The following is a 21,926-nucleotide window of genomic DNA, read 5'->3' on the forward strand; positions in this document are numbered from 1 at the left end:
CAAAAAACCCCTGGATTTGTGAGTGCATAGTGCATGAGAACTAAAGGCCTTTGGTACACAGAACTGTGGGGAGTGGAGTGTGGGGGCTGGAGGTTATAAAACTTGATCCAGAGGATTCAGGGAACATGAAACAAGCTGCTGTAGATGAATTGGCCAATAACTAAAGCCAGCATCTCAGAGGTACCACTCAGTGCCACAATGAAAGGGGCCTGAGAAGCATAGTCTGCTTGAAGGCGGCGCAGAGACAACTGCAGCATGGCTAAGGCGAGCAGGCTGTTTTGTACCCCTACTTCAATGCTGACTGTCCGCCGCTGGGCTACCGGCAGCTTCAGGCATATGGCCAGGCTGTAGCCCACCAAGAGGCCAACCAGGGGCACGGTGAAGCCCACCAGTACAATGGGTAACCTGACTCCCACTAGGATGAAGACGCCCATGTGGTAGGCCAGGAACAGGCCCCCCAGGAGAAGTATGAAGCTGAAGGGCTTGATGACCTGCAGCAGTAGCTCGGAGAACTTGGGGAGCTTAGACTTGATGACCACACCTGCTGCTATGGGGATGGCGATGAACAGCAAAGTCCCCAGTATCTTGGAGATGGGCACATGGAGTGTTTCATGGATGCTGAGAAGGCGGCTGTAGATGGCTGATGAGAGTGGGAGGAAACCAGTGGCAGCCACTGTTGAGATGAAAGTCATGGATATGGCCAGGGTGACATCTCCTCCAAGGAGGAGACTGAAGAGGTAGCTCCCCCCACCGCCAGGTGACGAGCAGGTGATGATGAGGCCCAGAGCCAAGGCCTTCGGTAGCATGAAGACTTTGGCCATCAGGAAAGCATAGAAGGGCATGACCAGAAATTGGCCCAAGAGGCCCAACAGCATGGGTTGGGGGCTCTGAAGGAGCTCCTTCAAAACTTCAAGTTCCACTTTGCACCCGAATGAACACTTGTTGACAAATATAAGAGGCAGGAGCAGGTAGAGTATTGGGTTCTCTGAGAAGTGGCCCAAGTTGGCGTTGAGGGTAGAAGAGATGTCTTCAGCAGGTGACACCCTAATGCAGAAATCTCTCCGTTCTTCGATCAGCAGGGGCGGGGCCTCATGGAGGTCCATGAGCTGGAGGTGCAGTGGGGCTAGCCCAGCCAGACCTGAGTGGATGCTCACCACAAAGCCACGCCCACTGCCCCAGGTTATAGCACTCACATTCTTGATGGTCAGCACCTCTGTGTCCAGGGATAGAACCCTCAGTGTGGGGCTGGGGCCTGTCCCATTGGCCTGTCCAGAGTACTGGCTAGAAATCACAATGATACCCTCGCTCTTCTCAGGGAACTCAAACTCTGTCACTGAGCCGTCCCCAATGCTCAAATAGTGACTACCTGTCAGTGGCATAGCGTGGCCCAGAGCAGTGCTGACGTTAGCACTGGCCATCACTTGGGCCCCCAATGGCAGGCTGATGAGCATCAAGGCAGCTCCAAACATGCCTAGGAAGCCTGTACAACCACCCTGTCCTCCCAGGCCAGGCAACTGCTGGGAGCTACCTCTGCTTCTCCTGACCACCATGGCACTTCTCAAAGGATAGTGTCTGCAGGCCCCTTGTGTCTTAGGGGAGAACCCTGGCTTGTGCTGTTGGAATGTCCTCAGAAGGGTCCATGGGATGGTCCTGGTCCTATGTTGTCTTCCTTGATAGCAGAGAAATTCCTGAAAAGAGGCAAAGGAAATGGTTAATGAAGAGGAGACACTGCAAGCTCAGGACCATGAGGCTCTCAGAGAGCCTTTAACCTCTTGTTTGGGGATAGTGCTGGCCCTTGAATGCCATTCAGCCACCTCCCTTCAAGCCCAGCTGCCTCAAGCTTCTCAGCCCTCAAGAGGGGTTACCTATATTTGGGAAACTTAGTCTGGCCAATTCCATGGCCTTGCCTCCTATGGTGACCTCACAGAGATGGTCTCATAATGAGGGTTTTAGGAGAGCAATCTCTAATCCCGCCACCAGTAGCCCATTCCACACTCCTGTCAAGAGGCAATGATACCACCATGGGACTGAACTAAACTGCTTCCTGGAGAGGCTAGATATGGTGGCTCATTCCTGTTATCTCAGCACTTGGGAGGTGGAGCCAAGAGAGTCAGGAATCTAAGCTTATCCTTCAGTTACATAGCCAGTTCCAGGGCAGCGTGGGAGACTTGATACTCCATTGCCAAACAAAACAAATGAAATAAATGGCTTCCTGGGGGAAACGAGGAGACTAGTCAGATGAGAACAAAGGGTACTGATGGGAACATTGGCTTGGGCCAGATCCAGGTCTTTAAAGAATAGAATAGGGGAGTGTGAGTGCCATTTGCAAGCTACAAAGTGTTGACAAAGTGATATGGACAGTAGGTGACTTACTGAACAAAAGGTTGCTGTGGCGGACATGTCTTGTCCTCGCGGGAAGCCCATCCTTACTGCTCAGCGAAGTTACAGTAGGTCTGAGTTAGACATCTACTGGGAAGCCTATTCTTGTCAGAGCTTCCCAGTCTCAGATTTTGAGCTCTCATAGCTGCTGCTATAGCTGAGAGGCTCTGTTTAGAGTCTTGTGGCATATATTACTTTACCAGAGTATTTTATTTGAGTGGGGCGTGGTGGCGCACGCCTTTAATCCCAGCACTTGGGTGGCAGAGGCAGGCGGATCTCTGTGAGCTCAAGGCCAACCTCGTCTACAGAGTGAGTCCAGGGCAGCCAAGGCTACACAGAGAAACCCTGTCTTAAGAAACCAAAACCAAATCAAACCAAAACCAGAGTCTTTTGTTTGAGACAAGGTCTCTTTTAATAGTCTTGGTTGACTTGCAACTCACACGTAAACTAGGCTGGCCTTAAAGTCACGGAGACCTGCCTGCCTCTCTATCTCTTAAATGCTGGCGTTAAAGGTGTAAGCTTTCACACTGAGCCCCACCAGTCTTTTTGTTCTGTTGTTGAGATAGGACCCCACTGTATAGCTCTAGCTGACCATGTAGAGCAGGCTGGAACTCAGAGAGCTGGGATAAAGGTTAAGGGTGGAGTCATTTGGAGAGAAATACGGGATCTGCCTCTGTCCATTTCACAACTGGATAGTCAACACCCTTGTATCATCGTTTGCTAGAACTGGGGCAGCTAGACGGCAGTGGACACAGCAGGTTTTACATTATGGTTTGCCAGGTACCTTAAGCCTGCTAGTGTCCCTGATCACTCTTTGGCCCCAGGTCTCCATCTATATGGCCTTTACTGATATTTGACTTTGGGTCACTTACCGTGGGGGCCCTGGTCCAGCCTTGTGTCTCACTGATGATGAGAAGGCAGGAAAACCAGAGCAGGGTAACTAGTGAAGTGGAGAGGAAAAGAGGTAGGCATCAGAGTGGTGTGAGCCAGTTAAGGGAGAGGCTAAGGGCCACCACCCACACCCCATCCTTCCAGTTGGGCTGGTGGACCTGAGTCACTGCAAAAGGGACTTGGCCTCTACCCTACCCCTCTGCTGATCGAGGAGCTGCAAGAGTTAGGATTAAATGCACCCCAAGGCTGACGAAACAATCCCGCCCAGAAGCTTTTCCCATAGCAGCGAAGTGTTGGGTCTTACGGATAATGAGCAGTGATGACCAGGTCTCCTCTTTGTCAGGTGGTTGGAGAAGTTCGGAAGGGCTCACAATCCCGCGGGCAGTCTTGGGTTCAGGAGAGCTTCCACGTCATTCTGGTGCCCACAAGGCCTCTCACTGGGCCTGGCCTGAGTGGGTAATCAGGGACTGCGAATGGAGCCAGAAGTCACCTCCCGTTCTCCCCGTCCTCCCCTTCCCAGTTGAAGTCTCTCACCTGCCTCCGTGGCCACAGAACTCAGCACAAGTGGCGGCGAGGCCGGCAGATGCCGGCGGCGAGCGCGGCCCGCCAGGGCCTCGTCCCGCCCCCACAGGCTCCGCCCCACAGAGGCTCCACCCGCGTTCTAGGACTCCGCCCTCTCACAGAGGCCCTCGCCTCAGCAGGCTTGTGTCGGGTTTGTGACAGGATGTGACGTTACTGGGAGCGACAAGCTGGCCCTACCACGTGATACCTGACTTCCTTAGCCACCGCTTTGGCATGCTGAGCAATAAGTACATAACCGTGTGGTTTACCTCTTGGGAAAAATGGGTGGTGAGAAAGTGCAGTGGTTAAGTGCTGTACTACTTTTGCAGAAGACTCTGGTTTAGCTCGCAACCGCCTGTAACTACAGTTCTGGGAGATTTGATACTTTCTTCTGGCCTCTGCCCATACTGGATGCATGTGGTGCACATACAAACATGCAGACAAGCACTCATACACATAAAATAAGTCTTTAAAAGGAAAGGTGATTTGTATACAGGTAGCTCTGTTACTGCCATGCCTGCCTGTCTCTCCGTCTCTGTCTCAGTCTGCCTGCCTTTCTCCCTCTCCCTCTCCCTCTCCCCCTACCCCTCCCTCTCTCCCTCTCCCTCTCCAGGGTCATACAGCGAAACCCTGTCTCGACCCCCTCCCACCCCCCCCCAAAAGAAAGAAAGAACAATGCAGCTTTTGAGCTGGCTCAGCTGGCAAAAGCACTTGAGGTCTGTCAATATCACTAGTTCAGTGGAAGTAAAAAAACGGACTCTTCTGACCCCTGTGAGCATTCACGTGTTCCCAAAATTGCCGGATAGACTAGAATAAATGAGTAGTGCTCTAAAATGTACCTTTCCATAGATATCCCTGTAATTCCAGCACTCGGAAGGCTGAGGCAGGAGGATTGATTTTTTTTTTTCCAAAACAAGGTTTCTCTGTGTAGCCTTGGCTGTCTTGGAACTCACTCTGTTGACCAGGGTGGCCTCGAACTTAGATAGCCACCTGCCTCTGCCTCCCTGAGTGTTCAGATTAAAGGCGGGCATCACCACCCTGCAGGAGTACTGGATATTTAATGCTAGCTTATCTTAAAAAAAAAAAAAAAAGACCCCTGGGCCCAGGGGTCCCGCTCAAACTAAGGCACCAGCCAAGGACAATACAGGAGGTAAACTTTAAACCCCTTCCCAGATCTAGCCAATGGTCAGAATATTCTCCACAGTTGAGTGGAGAGTGTGATATGACTTTCTCACGTACTCTGGTGCCTCACATTTGACCATGTCCCCTGGAGGGGGAGACCTGGTGGCACTCAGAGGAAGGACAGCAGGTTGCCAAGAAGAGACTTGATACCCTATGAGCATATACAGGAGGAGGAGGTCCCCCTCAGTCACAGTCATAGGGGAGGGGAGTAAGGGAAAATGGGGGGGGGGAGGGAGGGAAGAATGGGAGGATACAGGGGATGGGATAAACATTGAGATGTAACAAGAATAAATTAATAAAAAAAACATTAAAAAAAAGATAAATAAGGGGGTGTGATGACTCAATCTTCAGTACCAGCACAGGGAATTAGAGGCAAGAGTTCAAGGCTATCCTCAGCTAGACAGCATGTTAAGGGCTACAGGAGACCTTACCTCACAAACAAGTGCTCGAGAAGCGCAGTGAGGGGTGCATATGATGTCAGTGCACTGTAGTCATATATGAAATCACTGAATAATACATAATTTAAAAGCAAAGAAAATAAGAAGTCTGGAGAGACAGGAGTGAGTACTGCTCTTGGGGAGGACCTGAGTTTGGTTCTCACAGTGTCAGGTGCCTCACAACCTGTAAATACAGCTCCAAGGGTTCTGACAGCTGGATTCCAGGGACACTGGCACTCACATATACTCAGACACATACATGCATACTTGATTTAAAAATAACTGTAAAAAAATACAGAAAGCCATCTGGGCGTGGTGGCTCACGCCTGTAATCCCAGAACTGGAGGAGGCAGAGGCAGGTGGATCTCTGCAAGTTCGAGGTCAGCCTGGTCTACAGAGTGAGTCCAGGACAGCCAAGGCTACACAGAGAAACCCTATCTCGGGGGCAGGGGAGAGAAGAAGAATACACAAAGCCAGGGAACCTCTTGGAGCTAGTGTTATACTTTAGTTATAGAATGCTCTTCTGGTGTACATGTAGGCAAAATGTAATAAATAAATCTTTAAAAATAAATAATAATTTATCCCAGAAGAGAATAAGGAAGGGCTATTTATATCAGGTAAGGACATCAAGTTCCAGAAGAGAAGTCATCTGGACCAGAGAAAAGAGAACAGACAGTAGGAAAAGCTGGGATAACATCAAGGCATTTCAGATGGGAGACCTGCTACTGAAATGGGCAACAGAACCACAGTAGTGACCCTGAGAGTCAGGCTACTTCCTGTTCTCCAGGCAGATGAGGAAGGCATCATCTACACATGTGTGTGCAAGGTGCATCCAATACTTGTAGGAAATATAGTAACAACAGTTGTTTTGACCAGCTAGCATCAGGATGCCACACCTTGTTTTCTCTGAAGTAACTATCCTACCAATACCCCAGTAAAATATGGATTGCAAATGAGTGACCCTAATACAGGCCCCTAGGGTGGGTACATGCTCCACTGTATATAGCCAGTTAGGTTGGTAGTGGGACAAATCCATACCCAGTCTCGACTAAGGAGAGTTAGCCCTCAAAGTTGTCTTGAACCTTGTGGGAATTCTGACACACACAGTGCTCTCCATTATCAGCTTTCTAGCTGTGTTGGGTCAAATGGGAGATAAATCTAGCCTGTGTTGCCATATCTGTGGCTCTCTTCTTACTGTGTAGCAGTGACTGCTCAACACAAGCACTTAGTTAATATTTCTAAAACAAATGGACAAAATTTGGGCCTGGAAGTTAGTTAGGTACCCAAGTTGAATCTACAGAACATGCTGGTGCAGGCTTATAATTCCAGTGCTGGGAAGGTAAAGACAGGAGGATCTCTGGGGCTCACTGGCCAGCCAGTCTAGCTTACTTGGTAAGTTCCAGGCCAATGAGAGACTGTGTCTCAAAATACAAAGTGGGGCCAGTGGGATGGCTCACTGGATAAAGGTGCCTGCCACCAAGCCTGATAACCTGAGTTTGATTCCTGGGAGGAACCATGTGGTGTAGGGAGAGAACCCATTCTCACAAGTTGTCATCTCACCTACACCTACACACACCCACACACACCCACACGTACACACATTCAAATAAAGTACATTTATTTTAGTTTAGTTTAGTTTTGGTTTTTCAAGACAGGTTTTCTCTGTGTAGCCTTGGCTGTCCTAGACTCACTTTGTAGACCAGGCTGGCCTCGAACTCACAGAGATCTACCCGCCTCTGCCTCCCGGGTGCTGGGATTAAAGGCGTGTGCTACCCCCGCCCAGCTAAAGTAAATTTAAATGTCATTAAAAGTATAAAAAAGCAGGGCTGGAGAAGTGACTGAGAGGTTAAGCATTCCTGTTCAAACATTAAGGTGACAGGTTATTGAGGAAAACACCTAATGATGACCTCTGGCCTCTACACACCTGTGAATTTGTACCCCACCCATAATAGAATAATCAAGAGACGGTAACAGCATACTCTGGGGGTTTGTATTTGATTGTTAATTAGTTTCTTCCCCAAGGTCTTCTTGCTGTCTTTTATGAGTAGACAGACACTCACATACTTCAAAATGGCATTTGTAACCTTGCCTAAGAAATTGTTCCTGGTTGGCTGAGTAAAAGGCCAAAATGGGGTAGGTGTGGCCAAAGTTTGCAGGCTTTGGGGACAGGAGGATCATGGAAAGAGTGAGATAGATAGTGGAAGACGAAGCAAGCAGAGCCACAGCAATGGGTTAGCGTGGAGAGAAGCACATGGCCAGATCAGTATGGATGGAGGAAAGTGACACAGATGAACATTAGCAAGTGTTTTGGGATTATGGATGGAAGAAGCCCAGACAGGAATGATTAAAGCAGATGGCCTGGGATGGGGGCTAGAAAGTGATCAGGATAGTTTAGAGGGTTAATATCTGCCCAGTCCCAGGTAAAATGAGGCTATTCTAAAACACAACAGGTGCCTGTGTCTTTTATTGATTGACAGTAGATTAGATAATATCGCCATAATAATTACAGGCTAATTTTATAATAAACATTATTATATTTTGGGGTTTTTTGAGACAGGGTTTCTCTGTGTAGCCTTGGCTGTCCCGGAACTTGCTCTGTAGACCAGGCTGGCCTCAACTCACAGTGATCCTCCTGCTTCTGCCTCCCGAGTGCTGGGATTCAAGGCTTATGCCACCATGCCTGGCTTTTGACTTGAAGTTTTGATCCTCCTGCCTCATTCTCCTTCCCAAGTGTGGAATAATAGATGTATATGATTACATCCAACTCTACTCTCATTTCTTGAGGCCTGGTTTTCCCTTACTCAGTACTTTCTTTTCTTTCTTTCTTCGTCTTTTTTTTTTTTTAAAGATTCATTTATCTTATGTGTATGAGTGGCATCAGAAGAGGGCACCAGATCACAGTATAGATGGTTGTGGTTGTGAGCCACCATGTGGTTGCTGGGAATTGAACTCGGGACCTCTGGAAGAGCAGGCAGTGCTCTTAACTGCCGAGCCATCCATCTCTCCAGCCTCAGTACTTAACACCAATGGGCAAAAGGCGGTTTCCACAGTAGGACTTTTACGTTTCTCATCCCTGGCGTGGCCACCTCAGGGATGCTTTATGGGATCTTCACATTGCTATGCCTTGATGTCTCCCATCTAAGAATTTCAAGTTACATTCTCTCCTTTTTGGAACCAGGTTGCTTCTACACTTCTGGAGTCGTTTCAGTGCCTGTACTGGTTTTAATTTCCATCTTTCCCCCTACTGGTTTACATTGTGTTAGTGAGAGTGAATTTCCTTGGGTTTCTGTATATAGAACAATCTATCTAATTGAAGCCATGGGTAATGCCAGCTGGGGAAGACATTCTGCCTCTGGAGTCCCATCTGAGCCATAGGGCCTGTTGACAAAGGCCCCAGGAGCAACATGTTGGTTGAGCCTCTGAGACTCATTTGTCTCCCCGGCCGCAGCCCCCCACCCCCGCACAGGACACCCCCGCCTTTGATTCTCCACTGAGGATAATATATGAATGCACTTTATTCTACTGAAAGTGATTAGTTTATTAACAAACAGGTCATTTAGAAGGTGAGCCCTCTGAGAAAGTGCATACAGTCATAGACTTTATGAGGAACTTTGATTGGACTCCAGCTACTTGGGCACCAGAGGCCAGATTCCTCCATTCAGGCTTGCAGAAGTGATCTGATTAAGCTCAGATTTGGCTTACTCAAAGGATCACATTGAACATAGGATTGGATAGCAGTGCAGTGCCTCTGAAAGGAAGAGTTTCTGGAAGATGTACCAACCTTTAGGTTGGCTGCTCCAGTGAGAGGGGCAAGCACTGAAGACCCTTGCCTCTGGGGGACTCAAGAAATAGAAGATGACACAGGAGGGGCAGAGGAAGGGGCTGGGTATGAGCTGACAGTGGGATCAGCTTTAGGAAAAAAGGACACAGGTACCTAAGCTCCGTTACAAAGTTAAACGGGCCAGCCCTGCAGACCCCATCACCTTGACGCCACTTTCAAGCCCTGATGATATGTTAGGGCGGGAAAGCCTCCACCCTATACTGGTGCCATGCTGCCTCCTTCAGTCTGGTCCCAGAGCTCTGCTGTGCTAGCCCGCCATGCTTCTTCGAGGGATACAGCCTTCCATCTCCAGGGCCTCAGGCCAGCCCTCATACTTGTTGCTCTGCTTACTGTTCTTCATATGCTGTAGAGGTTAACAGGAAGTCATGACCTGGCCCTCAACCAAGGATGGGCCATAGGCCTGATATACACTAGGAAGATGAGCACCGTGGACAGGAGGGAGTCCATACGGCCTTGGCTTCAGGGAAATACTGGAAGCTGCTTCCCTAGTTGGGGTGAAGAGTCCTGGAGGGCATGAGCTTGAGTTCATTTTGTCAGCCACAGCAACAGAGAAATGTATATTTGTTGAAAGCTGCACTTGGAGGCCTACCTAAGACTTTTTGCGTTACCTCTTTAGGTAAAGATGATGCCAGGGGCATTTTTTGAAAAATCTGAGACAGTATCTCATGTAGCCCAAGCTGGCTTCAAGTTTGCTATGTGGCCAAGGATAATCTTGTGCTTCTGATCCTCTTGCCTTTACCTCCACAGTGTTGGTATTACAGGTGTGCCCCCATGCCGAGCTTTATGCAATACTAAAGAGTGAACACAGGGCCATGTGTATGCTAGACAAATTCGTCCACCATAAGTGAGCTACATCCCTGGACTGAGCTTCCTGAAGATGTTTGCAATGATTTCTTAGCTATAAATCTGGCCAATGTGCAATCTGACATTCAAAGACTCTTTAAGTTAAACGACAAGGAAAATCAAAGTTCCTGTCTCTCCCCATGGTGATAACAAGGATCCAGGGCTAACCAAGGGACAGATGAGGGACACAGATCAGGGCCCTGCTGGACAGAATTCACGGAAGCTTTGGTGTAAAATGCAGTGATGGCCAGGTCACCAGGGATAAGAGGCAGAGGTGCCAGGTTCTCTGCTGTACCTGCTCAAAGGGGCTCTTGTTCTGCACACCCTTGGCTCCCACAAACACCCAGCTGTCACGGAAGGATAGCTCCTTGGCCTTCCTGCTGCCCAGCTCAGAAAAAAGCTTCCTGGTCTCTTCGTTCATCCTGTCATACAGTAGGAAGAAACTCGAACTGACGACCATTACTGTACTGGAACAACATTGAAGCTGGACTTAGAAGTCACTTACTTGGTAGCTGGATCATCATAGGATGCCACAAACACCAGGGTACCTTCATGCAGGGGCCGGATGAACTTCAAGAGATCATTGACATCTGGTGGAGATGGGCCACAGAACATGGAGTTCCAGGTTTCACTGAGCAGCCCTTCCCCACCAAACAACAGTCTTCACATGAGGAAAACAAAGTAGGGACTAGGCAGGGCTGCTTCACATCAAGGGCCGTCAGGGAAGGCACAGACAAACTGGTAAAGAAGCTAGGACCATTAGGTCACAAAACACAGAATCCAGACAGAGATCTCCCCATCCCCTGCGTCTTGTGAACCCAAGGGTATACCTGAACAGCTGAGTGCAAAGACACAGAGGGCAGAGTTTCAGGGAGAAAGCATACAGTAGGCTGCTGTGGCAGTGACTCACCTCCAGCCCACATGTCAAAGGCTCTGGCTTCTAGGAGCTCACCACTGACCCCTGTGTCAAAAAGAGGAAGACCTGCTGAGAAAGCTGTCTGGGCAATGCCACTTTCCTACTCAGCCCCCAGCCCAGGCTCAAACATGGTGGGTGGCAGCCCCTTTCTAGAAGCTTCCAACATGTCCTGTCATCCTCTCATTCACAGAGCTGTAGCCCATGGAGCCTCTGGCATCTGAGGTCTTAAGTGTCCACCACTATTATCACTGCTATCACGTTCACTGGGTGACTTCCTTTGTGGAACTTTCAGCTGGCACAGAATCCTTCCCAAGCTCCTTGGGAGTACTCAGAAGCCACCTGTACCTGCAGAAGGAGTAATGAAGTGGAGGGGGCAGGCCACAGCATGGTATCTGCTTCTATGGTCTGAACTCTGACCCCACAACATGGGGGACTCACCATTCACCAGGGCGATGTTCAGCCCACGGCCCACATTGTCCTTGACGCTGCTCATGAGCCTAGCAGGGGAGCAGAAGATCGCTTGTGGGCATATCAGCTTTGCTCTTCCTCACATATCCCTCAGCCTTTGGCCTTTACAGACCTGGCCTCAGGTCCCGTACCCCCCCACTTCCCAGCCCATATGCTCACATCTTGTCCTCGAGGCAGATCTTGGGCCCGATGACATTGGCAGCCCCGCTGACTATGCGAAAGGCCAGGTGTTCCTCAGGACATGGCTGGGGCAGGCCACACTTGTACTTCCTGGCCCTTGGTTCTGAGTAATGATAGCAGATGTGACTCATGTGCCTGGCCCTGGTGTCACCTGAGATCTGAGACTGGAGGTCAGGGACTCCAGGAATAAGGCTTGTCTGCTACTGGCAGGAAATGGGGAAGGGGATTGGCATCTGGCTTAGAACCCTTATACAGTCACAACAAAGCAGATGTCCAGAAAGGCTGGGTGGGAGCTCCATGAAAGAGGCACACAGTCACATCAAAGTGGATAAGCTGAGATGGGCGGGCAGAGTATGGGACTCTTGAGACGATCTCTGTTATGGCTTGAATTATGATCCTACAAAACATAGTAGAGTCTGAACTCTTAGTTCCTCAGAATGTAGCTTTTCTGGGAAATAGGGTCTTTACAGACAAATAAGTTATGATGGAGTCAGGCTGGAGAGAAGATAAAAGCACAACAGAGATGCTGTGAGATAGTACAGACAAAAGATGGAGTGGTGCAGCTACAAGATGAGGCACTGAGGTGGCTTCTAGAATCTGCAGAGGCACAGAAAGACGCTTACCCGGTTACCTGGCGCTGACACCTTCACTCACAGTCTTTGTTTCCAGAATTGTAAGAAGGTAAATTTTGGTTGTTGTTGTTTTTTGTTTGTTTGTTTTTTCGTTTTTTGTTTTGTTTTGTTTTGAGACAGGGTTTCTCTGTGTGGCCCTGGCTGTCCTGGACTCACTCTGTAGACCAGGCTGGCCTTGAACTCACAGCAATCCACTTGCCTCTGCCTCCCGAGTCCTGGGATTAAAGGCGTGCGCCGCCACGCCTGGCCCAAATTTTGGTTGTTGAAGGCACCTGTTTTATTCTGCTTTTCTTAGAGTAGCTTCAGGAAGCTAACACAGGTTTTGGTGCCAGGAATTGGGAGTTTACATAAACAAATACTTAAGAATGTAAAAATGAGCCGGGTGTGGTGGCGCACACCTTTAATCCCAGCCCTCGGGAGGCAGAGGCAGGCGGATCGCTGTGAGTTCAAGGCCAGCCTGGTCTACAAAATGAGTCCAGGATGGCCAAGGCTACACAGAGAAACCCTGTCTGGAAAAACCAAAAAAAAAAAAAAAAAGAATGTAAAAATGGATTTGGAACTGGGTAGACTAGACAAAGGCTGCAGAGTTTTGGGGTCTATAGTAGAAAGAGCCTACACTGCTTAAAACAGAAAACAAACAAACAGCCTCCTGCCCACCCCCCAATCCTGCTGGTAGATTCAATACAGAGTGCAGCTGGGAACGGTGCTGCATATCTGTAATCCCAGGACTTGGCAGGGTGATGTGGTAGGGTCAGGATTTCATGGCTGTCCTGGGCTGCTGTATTAAAACAAATTTAGCAATATGGATAGGACAGTAAACACACTTCTGGTGCAAGCTCAGAAGGAAGAGAGCAATAGAGAAAGAGTCTTCTGTTGAATCTTTTGTTTATAGCATCCTAAACAAAGTATCGATAGGAGCACAACATTGTAGACTTTTTGAGTGGGGAACAAAGGAAGTTGAAGAAGCCATTGCTGGGTGTGGGAGGAAAGGCCGTCCTTGTTATAAAGTGTGAACTGTTCTGCTGTTCTGTAGGAAAGAAAGCTTGTAGAATCTTTAGCAGAGGAGATTCTCAAGCACACACAGTGTTAAAGGTATGACCTGGATTTTCCTTGCTGCTGTTCATGGTAAAATGAGTAGACAGAGTAGTTGGGGAAAGAAATATCTATCAATCATGAGGGAGAACAGAAACACTATGGAAAGAACAGACCTAAGAATACAAGGAATGTAAGCCGGGCGTGGTGGTACACGCCTTTAATCCCAGCAGAGGCAGAGGCAGGCGGATCGCTGTGAGTTCCAGGCCAGCCTGGTCTACAAAGTGAGTCCAGGATGGCCAAGGCTACACAGAGAAACTCTGTCTCGAAAAACCAAAAAACAAACAAACAAACAAACAAACAAACAAACAAAAACCAAACAAACAAAAAAACCGATGGAAGAAGAAAGGAAGGAAAGATGGAATGAAAGAAGGAAGGGAAGTTGGGAAGAAAGAATGGAGGAAGGAAGGAAGGTCGGTTCTGAATACAGAGCCAGGGATGAAGAGGCCAAAGAGGGCCCATTCCAGAGGATGGGGTCACTTCCGTGGGCCTAGAGAGCAGACTACCTGGACATAGAGATTTCTTCTCAGGCTTTGAAATCTACAAGTTGCCTTGCTGTGACTGGGCCTTGCTTAGGACCATGAGCCCCCTTTCTTCCCAGTGTCTCCTGTTTGGAATGGGAATGTTTTTTCCTATGCCTACCATCTGATGGTGGGGAGCTCATTTCCTAGCTAGTTGGGAGAGACCCAGCAGCAGAACAGACCCCCTGGGGGCCTGGCTGGCAGTCAGAAACGCAGGCACAAGTGGGAATAGGGAAGGGACAGGAAGCTTACCTGCAGTCACTGAGTTCTCTGGGCCTGTGGGTGGAGAGGTTTTTCTGTTAGCATGGAGGCCTCCAGGAGCCTACAGCACAGTACCCAGGCTCAGGGACTCAGGGCTAAGTCAGGCTATACTTGGCATGCTCCCCACTCAAGTCTCAGTGGTGCCCTGATGTAAAACTGCCTGCTTCAGAAGGATGAACTGTAATTGTAAGTGGTGCTTAGGTGACTTGGCACCAGTGACAAGATGGACAGTCCTTTATCCATCTCGGAGCCCAACACATCAATATTCAGTGGAGGCCTTTCCACTCCTTGCTCTTACTCACTCCTTACCTTTGGTTTTTTTTTTTCTTTTTCTGAGTAGTCCTGGCTGTCCTGGACTCACTCTGTAGACCAGGCTGGCCTCAAACTCACAGAGATCAACCTGCCTCTGCCTCCTCAGTTCTGGGATTAAAGGTGTGGGCTACCACACCAGGCTATTCACGCCTTACTCTTTGCAATTAGCGGGTGTTTTTCTCTAGGTCAGTTGGTAGGAACAAGGGTGCATTTGTGTCAGAAGACAGGCTGAGTGCAGCAGAAGGAAGTCTGCCAACCACCACGCCCCATATTGGACACCTTTACAGTGAATCAAGAGGGCCCCAACACTCACTGGTGAAGAATTGCTGAATTCGAGGAAGGCCACCACCAGGACCACCCAGGAGTATGGTGACTAGGATCCAGGTGAGACCCATAACGATGATTAGGGCCACGATGCGCAGGGGGCCTGCAGGCAAGATAGACACAGGGCAGGGCTATCTCAGACAGCAGTGAAGACACTTGAAAATAACCCACCACCTCCCATCCTACCATGACCAGATCTCCTCTTCTACCCGAGAAGAAGTGATGGCAGGATTTGAAGGTGGGGGACCCTTTGCTACCCACCAGACCTAAGAGAGAGACTTGAACTTTTTCCTGGTGGAAGAAGGAAAGTGAAATCAAACCTTGAGGCTGATGTGTTTGGGTCTCCCCAGCAGGTTTGGAGGGGCCTTTTAGAACTCATGCTCAGCGTCTTGCTTCTGAAAATGCAGTATATCTCCAGCTCACCCATTTGCCTCTCCTTTCTTCTTGTTCTGAGGAGGCTTTATTCTCTTTTGTTTTGTCTTGTTTTTCTGAGACAGGGTCTCTCTGTGTAGCCCTGGCTGTTCTGGAACTCACTCTGTAGACCAGGCTGCCCTCGAACTCACAGAGATCCACCTGCCTCTGCCTCTCGAGTGCTGGGATTACAGGTGTGCACCACCACCGCCCCGCTTCTATCCTCCATTTGAAGACCACTCCTTCTTCTATCTCAAGACCAATCAAGTTCTCTCCTGCTTAGATACACTGTGCTAAGGCACCTTCTTTCTGTCTCACTTTCTCTCCTATTATCAACAGGTCATAACTTAATAAGATAAAGAGGAAACAGAGCTTCTGCAAGAAAAATCTCATCCTCTGACTCCTCACCTTCCAATTCCCCACCAAACTCTTTAAAACTTTGTATTGGGGTTGGGGCTATAGCTCTGTGGTAGAGCATTTGCCCAGCATGCATGAGACCCTGGGTTCCATGCCCAGCATACACATAAAAAAGTCATCTGCACTGTGACTTCTATCATCTCACCACCCAACTCTCTCCCAAACTTTTTCTAATCTAGTCTTGCCCCCAAAATACCAACCACATGACCTAAAGCAGACCACCTATGACTTTCATCGTGGCATATTTCTGGTTGACGGGCTGCTCAAGCCCTCCTGATGTAAACATCTCACTGCTAGTTTCTAGGACACCAGGACACTGTCTCCTGACACTGTCTCTGGGACTTCCTCTGTGTTGGTTACAGTGTCTTCCATTACTCTTGCCTCAAAAGCTGTTCTTTCCAGGCTGCCTAGTCCTGTCTTCATACACTCTATGGGAGACTAATCTACCACAGGAATCAAGTTAAACACCATGCAGCGATGACACCTTATTTTCTGGCTCCAGTTCTCATCTGTCTTGAACCTACATCCTTCCAGCCAGTTCCTTACTGCCCAACTCTGGGTTATCCACGAAGCTGCTACCTTACCAGTTGTCAAATTCTACTTTCACCCCCAATCAGTCCCTCCATGAACCAGTTTTTATCTCCAGAAGGCATCTCAGTTGCCCAGCTGACAGCAGCGCTGCCACTCGGGTCATATCCAACCTCACAGGCACCTAAGTCAGAGGTGACAGAATTTGCTCCTAGAAAGAGTGCTTGTGCAGTCGTCCATTATTAACAAGTAAACCAGTGACCACCCAGGCCCCTTCTAACACAGGCAGTTAGAGCACCTGGTGTCTCCTCTGTTCGCTATGGAAGCCACCCACCTGCCAACCTCATGTCCACTTGTCTCGCTGGGTTGGGACCTCCGGCAGGTGCACTGTTTGGTGACAGTGGGTTCTGGGAGAAATGAAACAGGTGAGTAGGTTTGGGGTGGGGTGGGGGGGGGGAGGAGTAACTCTGTGCTGGGCTAGATCGGTGCTACGACTTGTTCTTCCAAAAACCCAGACCAAGCTCAGTTCCTCGTGAGCGCTGGGAGAAGCTCTGCCTGGAGTGGAGGGCCTTGGGACCCGGTCGCGCCTCAGGCTAACAGAAGCCTCCAGGTTCTCCCCCCACAACCCAGGCCCCTCCCATGCTAGGCCCAGGGCTCAGGTCATTCTTCTCAAGGCTGGCGCAGAGACCTAGCGGGCCAAGGATGTTGCCCGAGTGGTGGGAGATGCAGACCGGATCAGGGTGTTCCCCAGTGGGCTCGCTTTGCCGGCTAGCTGAAGCAAATCAGTCACGTTGAGAGGCTTGGCAGGCACTACAATGGCGGCTGGGGGAGGGCCACAGTCCACTGGCTTCGCAGGGCCATAGGCCCATAGGCTGCGCTGTGGGGCTGCGAGTCCTCAGGCAGGCTCCACCTCCAGACCCACCTCCGCCCTCTTCTCCTGAGGCTGGGTGGGAGGTGCTTAGTGCGGCTGAGCGTCTGCGACTTGTGCCACCTAGCTTCTTAGAGCCAGAGCTATTGGTGTTCTGTTCAGGAAGTTGTCTCCTGCACCAATGAGTTTAAGGCTCTTTCTCACTTTTTCTTCTAACAGATTTAATGTGTCTGGTTTTATATTGAGATCTTTTCTTTTCTTTTTTTTTTAATTTAATTTTTAAAATTTATGTGTGTTGGTGTGAGGGTATCAGATCTTGGAGTTACAGACAGTTGTGAGCTGCCATGTGGGTGCTGGGAATTGAACCCGGGTGGACTTTAGTTTTGTACAGGGTGATAAATATGGGTCTATTTGCATTTTTCTACATGTAGACATTCAGTTAGACCAGCACCATTTGTTGAAGATGCTATCTTTTTTCCATTGTATGGAGTTGTCTTCTTTGTCAAAATTCAAGTGTCCATCGGTGTGTAGGTTTATTTCTAGATCTTTGATTCCATTGACCAACCTTTCTATTTCTATGCCAGTACCATGCCATTTTTTTCTTTTGTAATTTAAATAATTTATTCAGATTACATCCCAATTGTTATCCCCTCACTTGTATCTTCCCGTTCCCCCTCCCTTCCCTCTTTCACTGTATTCCCCTCCCCTAGACCTCTGACAGAAGATGACCTCCTCTCCCACCATATGAGCACAGCCTATCAGGTCTCATCCGGATAGGCTACATCCCCTTGTTCTGTGTGCCTGCCAGGACTCCCCACCAAGGGGAAGTGGTCATGGATTAAAGACCTCAACATAAAACCAGACACACAAAATCTGTTAGAAGAAAAAGTAAGTAAAAGCCTTGAACTTATTGGCACAGGAGACAACTTCCTGAACAGAACACCAACAGCTCAGGCTCTAAGGTCAACAATTAATAAATGGGACCTCATGAAACTGAAAAGTTTCTGTAAGGCAAAGGACACTGTCAACAGAACAAAGTGACAGCCTACAGACTGGGAAAAGATCTTCACCAACCCTACATCTGACAAAAGGCTAATATCCAAAATATATAACGAACTCAAGAAATTAAACACCACCAAACCAAATAGCCCAATTAAGAAATGGGGTTCAATGCCAGATGTGTTGGCGCATGCTTTTAATCCCAGCACTCAGGAGGCAGAGGCAGGTGGATCGCTGTGAGTTCGAGGCCAGCCTGGTCTACAAAGCGAGTCTAGGACAGCCAAGGCTACACAGAGAAACCCTGTCTCGAAAAACCAAAAAAAAAAAAAAAAAAAAAAAAAGAAAGAAAGAAAGAAAGAAATGGGGTTCAGAGCTAAACAGAGAATTCTCAACAGAGGAATATCAAATGGCTGAGAAACGAAATGTTCAATGTCCTTAGTCATCAGGGAAATGCAAATCAAAGTGACTCTGAGTATCTTACACACATCAGAATGGCTAAGATAAAAAACTCAAGTGACAGCACATGCTGGTGAGGATGTGGAGAAAGGGGAACACTGCTTCATTGCTGGTGGGAGAGCAAGCTTGCACAACCCCTTTGGAAATCAATCTCATTTTTTCCCCCCAGAAAGCTAGGAATAGTGCTACCTTAAGACCCAGCTATACCACTCTGGAAATCAATCTGGCGCTTTCTCAGAAAATTGGGAATTGTTCTACCTCAAGACCCAGCTATTCCACTCCTGGACATACACCCGAAAGATGCTCCACCGTACAACAAGGACATTTGCTCAACTATGTTCATAGCAGCTTTATTTGTAATAGCCAGAATCTGGAAACAACCTAGATGTCCCTCAACCAAAAAATGGATAAAGAAACTGTGCTACATTTACACAGTGGAATACTATTCAGCCATTAAAAACAAGGCAATATTGAAATTTGCAGGTAATGGGTGGAACTAGAAAAGGTCATCCCGAGTGAGGTAATCCAGACCCAGGAAGACACACATGACATGTATTCATTTATAAGTAGATATTAGGCATTAGGTACAGGATAACTATGGTACAACCCACAGACCCAAAGAAGCTAAGTAACAAGGAGGATCCAAGTGTGGCCCTTCTTGAATCTCACTCAGAGGGCGGTGTAGACTAGACAGTGGAAGAGGAAATAGCGAGGCAATTGGATAGGAGATGGTGGGGGAAGGGAAATGAGGTGGGGTTCACAGAAATCAGATGTGGGACAGTGGGGAAGGGGGGTTTGAGGGCCTGGGGAGAAAAGGGAAACTGAGGCCGGGAGCATCACTGAGACAAGCTGGACACCTGCAACAGGGTAGGCTACAAGGAGGATATAGGGATGTCTCTAGCTGAGCCTCCTGGCAGCAGGGGACATGAGACTGAGGAGGACACCTTCTAATAGGTAAGACCTATAGTGGTGGGAGAGGAACACCAATCCACCCACAAAACCTTTGACCCCAAATTTACCCTGCTTACAAGATGTGAAGAGATAAAGATAGAGTAGAGATTGAGGGAATGACCAACCAATGCCTGTCCCAACCTGAGACCCATCCCATGGGAGAGAGCCAACCCCTGACACCATTGACGATTATCTGCTATGCCTGCAGACAGGAGCTTAGCATAGCTGTCCTCTGAGAGGCTCCATCCAGCAGCTGACTGAATCAGATGCTGACACTCACAGTTAAGCATTACACTGAGCTCCGGGAGTCCTGTGGAAGAGTGGCGGGTGGGTGGGCGGGCAGATAGGGGTGGGGTGGGGAGGATGACCCAGAGAGGACAAGAATGCTGCAAGAAGACCAACTGAGTCAATTAACCTAGACCCATGGGGACTTACAGAGACAGAAGCACCAACCAAAGAGCAGGCATGGACTGGACCTAGGCCCCTGCACAGGTGTAGCAGGTGGGCAATTTGACCTTCATGGGGGAACCCTAGTAAGGGGAGCAGGTGCTGTCTATGACATGGACTCTGTTGCCTGCTTTCCTTGATCACTTCACCCTAACAGGGCTGCTTTATTGGAGGCCTCAGTGGACAAGGGGTTCAGTCCTGATGCAACTTGATGTGCCGGGGTGGGTTGGTGTATGTGGGGGCTCTCCTTTTCTGGGGGCAAGGGGAGGGGAGATGGTGGGGGAAGAGGGTAGCAGGGAGGGATGCTGGGGAGAGGAGGGAGGGTACGATTGGCATGTAAAGTGAATATATAAATTAAAAACAAATTTTGAGAGAGAGAGGGAGGGAGGGAGGGAGGGAGGGAGGGAGGGAGAGAGAGAGAGGAACCCTTTGCGCTACCTCTCTATTTCCTGCATCCTCCTCCCTTTTGTTCTTTCCTGCTGATTATTTCTCTGTACACCTCCTCAAACAGCTCTCATCATTTTGCTGGCCCAGTGAGGAAAGCTGGTGGTAAGACAAACAGCACCCCCCATGCACTAGCTTTTGGATCATGGTGCTTCATCACAGCAACAGAAACCCTAAGACACTGGGTTAGAGTTATACCTTATCATAAAGAAAACAAAAAGATTAACTATCAGGTTCCCTTACGCCTTATTTGCAAAACAGATAGATTTTGCTTATCCTTGTATTATACACCGAGTATTCATTTAGTTTAGTTTCTTTGGGGAATAATACTGATTATTGAAGCTAGGGCCCTGTGCATGCTGGACAGGCATCCGACCATGGAACCATGGCCTCGCTTCATTGATAGATTTCTTTTGTGGACTCTACCACTGAGCTACATCCTCTTTTTGACCTTTCAAGACAATCTTTAAAGTTGCCCAGGATGTCAATGAAGTTACTCTAAAACCTAGGCTGGCATTGAATTTGCAGTTCTCCTGCCTGGGATTGCAAGCCACTGCCACTGTGCCAAGATTCATTTTGTGATGACAAGATTGTAGGAAATTTTCCCCTTTTTATTTGCACTATCCTTCATGTTTGAAAGATATTTTAAGAGTGCTAGACAGGGCCTGGAGAGATGGCTCAGAGGTTAGGAGCAATGACTGCTCTTCCAGAGGGCCTGGATTCAATTCCAAGCAACCACATGGTGGCTCACAACTGTCTATAATGTGATCTAATGTCCTCTTCTGGCCTGCAGGTGGACATGCAGATAGAGCACTGTATACATAATAAATAAAATAAAATCTTAAAAAAAAAAGTGCTGGAGAGTTGGCTCAGTGACTAACAGCATGTATTACCTTTCCAGAGGACCCCAGTTCAGTTCCCAACACCCACATGACAGCTTACAGCCATCCAGTTCTAGGTGATTCAATGCCCTCTTCTATTCCCATGGGTACCAGGTACGAACATGTACATATGAAATAAAATAGATAAAATCTTTAGGAAAAAGAAAGATGTTTTAAGGATGGGTGTGGAGTGCATATTTTGTAATCCCAGTACTTGAGAGACTGAACCAGGAGGATTGCAAGTTCAAAGCCTGCATTGGCTACACAACCTGGGTTGTCTAGACCAGCATGGGTTACAGGAGACCCTGTCTCAAACCAACCAAAATACTACTAAGGGTATTTAGATGTTGGGTGTTAGGGTCCAAAAATCCCAAACAACCAAGCAGTAAAAAGAGTCCAACAAAGCAAGCTCTTTATTTGAATTAGGCAGCAAAAACTGACCAGACACAGACTTGGGAGCTGACTACATCTTCAAACATTCATCTTAGTAAGTAATTAAGCAGATGACAAAAATTTATCCTACTCAGGCCACTACTGATGAACATCAGGGCCACAGAACATACTTGGGAGCTCAACTGTGACTCCAAGGCAGAATGTTAGAGTTTTTAATCCTGAAATTGCCAATATCTGTGCTAACTTATCCCTCCGATCAGGATTTAGGGAGAGGGGACTTCCATAGGAACA

General features: G+C 48.4%; 2 protein-coding genes across 5 annotated transcripts; both read right to left on the bottom strand.

Moving 5' to 3' along the window:
* Slc10a3 (solute carrier family 10 member 3) lies at positions 1-2,472 on the bottom strand. Its single transcript, XM_051141545.1, has one exon. The coding sequence runs from the start codon at positions 1,548-1,550 to the stop codon at positions 117-119; it is 1,434 nt and encodes a 477-aa protein (XP_050997502.1). The 5' UTR covers positions 1,551-2,472; the 3' UTR covers positions 1-116.
* A 6,468-nt stretch (positions 2,473-8,940) lies between these two features.
* Fam3a (FAM3 metabolism regulating signaling molecule A) lies at positions 8,941-16,660 on the bottom strand. 4 transcript variants are annotated; one of them, XM_051141443.1, is made up of 9 exons: positions 16,531-16,660; positions 14,830-14,943; positions 14,196-14,219; positions 11,678-11,801; positions 11,489-11,547; positions 11,045-11,095; positions 10,640-10,724; positions 10,430-10,556; positions 8,941-9,634 (listed from the first exon to the last, which is right to left on the bottom strand). In XM_051141443.1, the coding sequence occupies exons 1-9, from the start codon at positions 16,541-16,543 to the stop codon at positions 9,539-9,541; spliced, it is 693 nt and encodes a 230-aa protein (XP_050997400.1). In that variant the 5' UTR covers positions 16,544-16,660; the 3' UTR covers positions 8,941-9,538. The 4 variants fall into 4 exon arrangements, with proteins under 4 accessions (XP_050997400.1, XP_050997399.1, XP_050997402.1 ...); XM_051141442.1 differs by having other exon boundaries at positions 10,640-10,727; XM_051141445.1 differs by having other exon boundaries at positions 11,045-11,119.
* Positions 16,661-21,926: the final 5,266 nt, after the last annotated feature.

Source organism: Acomys russatus, chromosome X (genome assembly GCF_903995435.1).
Source record: "Acomys russatus chromosome X, mAcoRus1.1, whole genome shotgun sequence".
Taxonomy (NCBI): domain Eukaryota; kingdom Metazoa; phylum Chordata; class Mammalia; order Rodentia; family Muridae; genus Acomys; species Acomys russatus.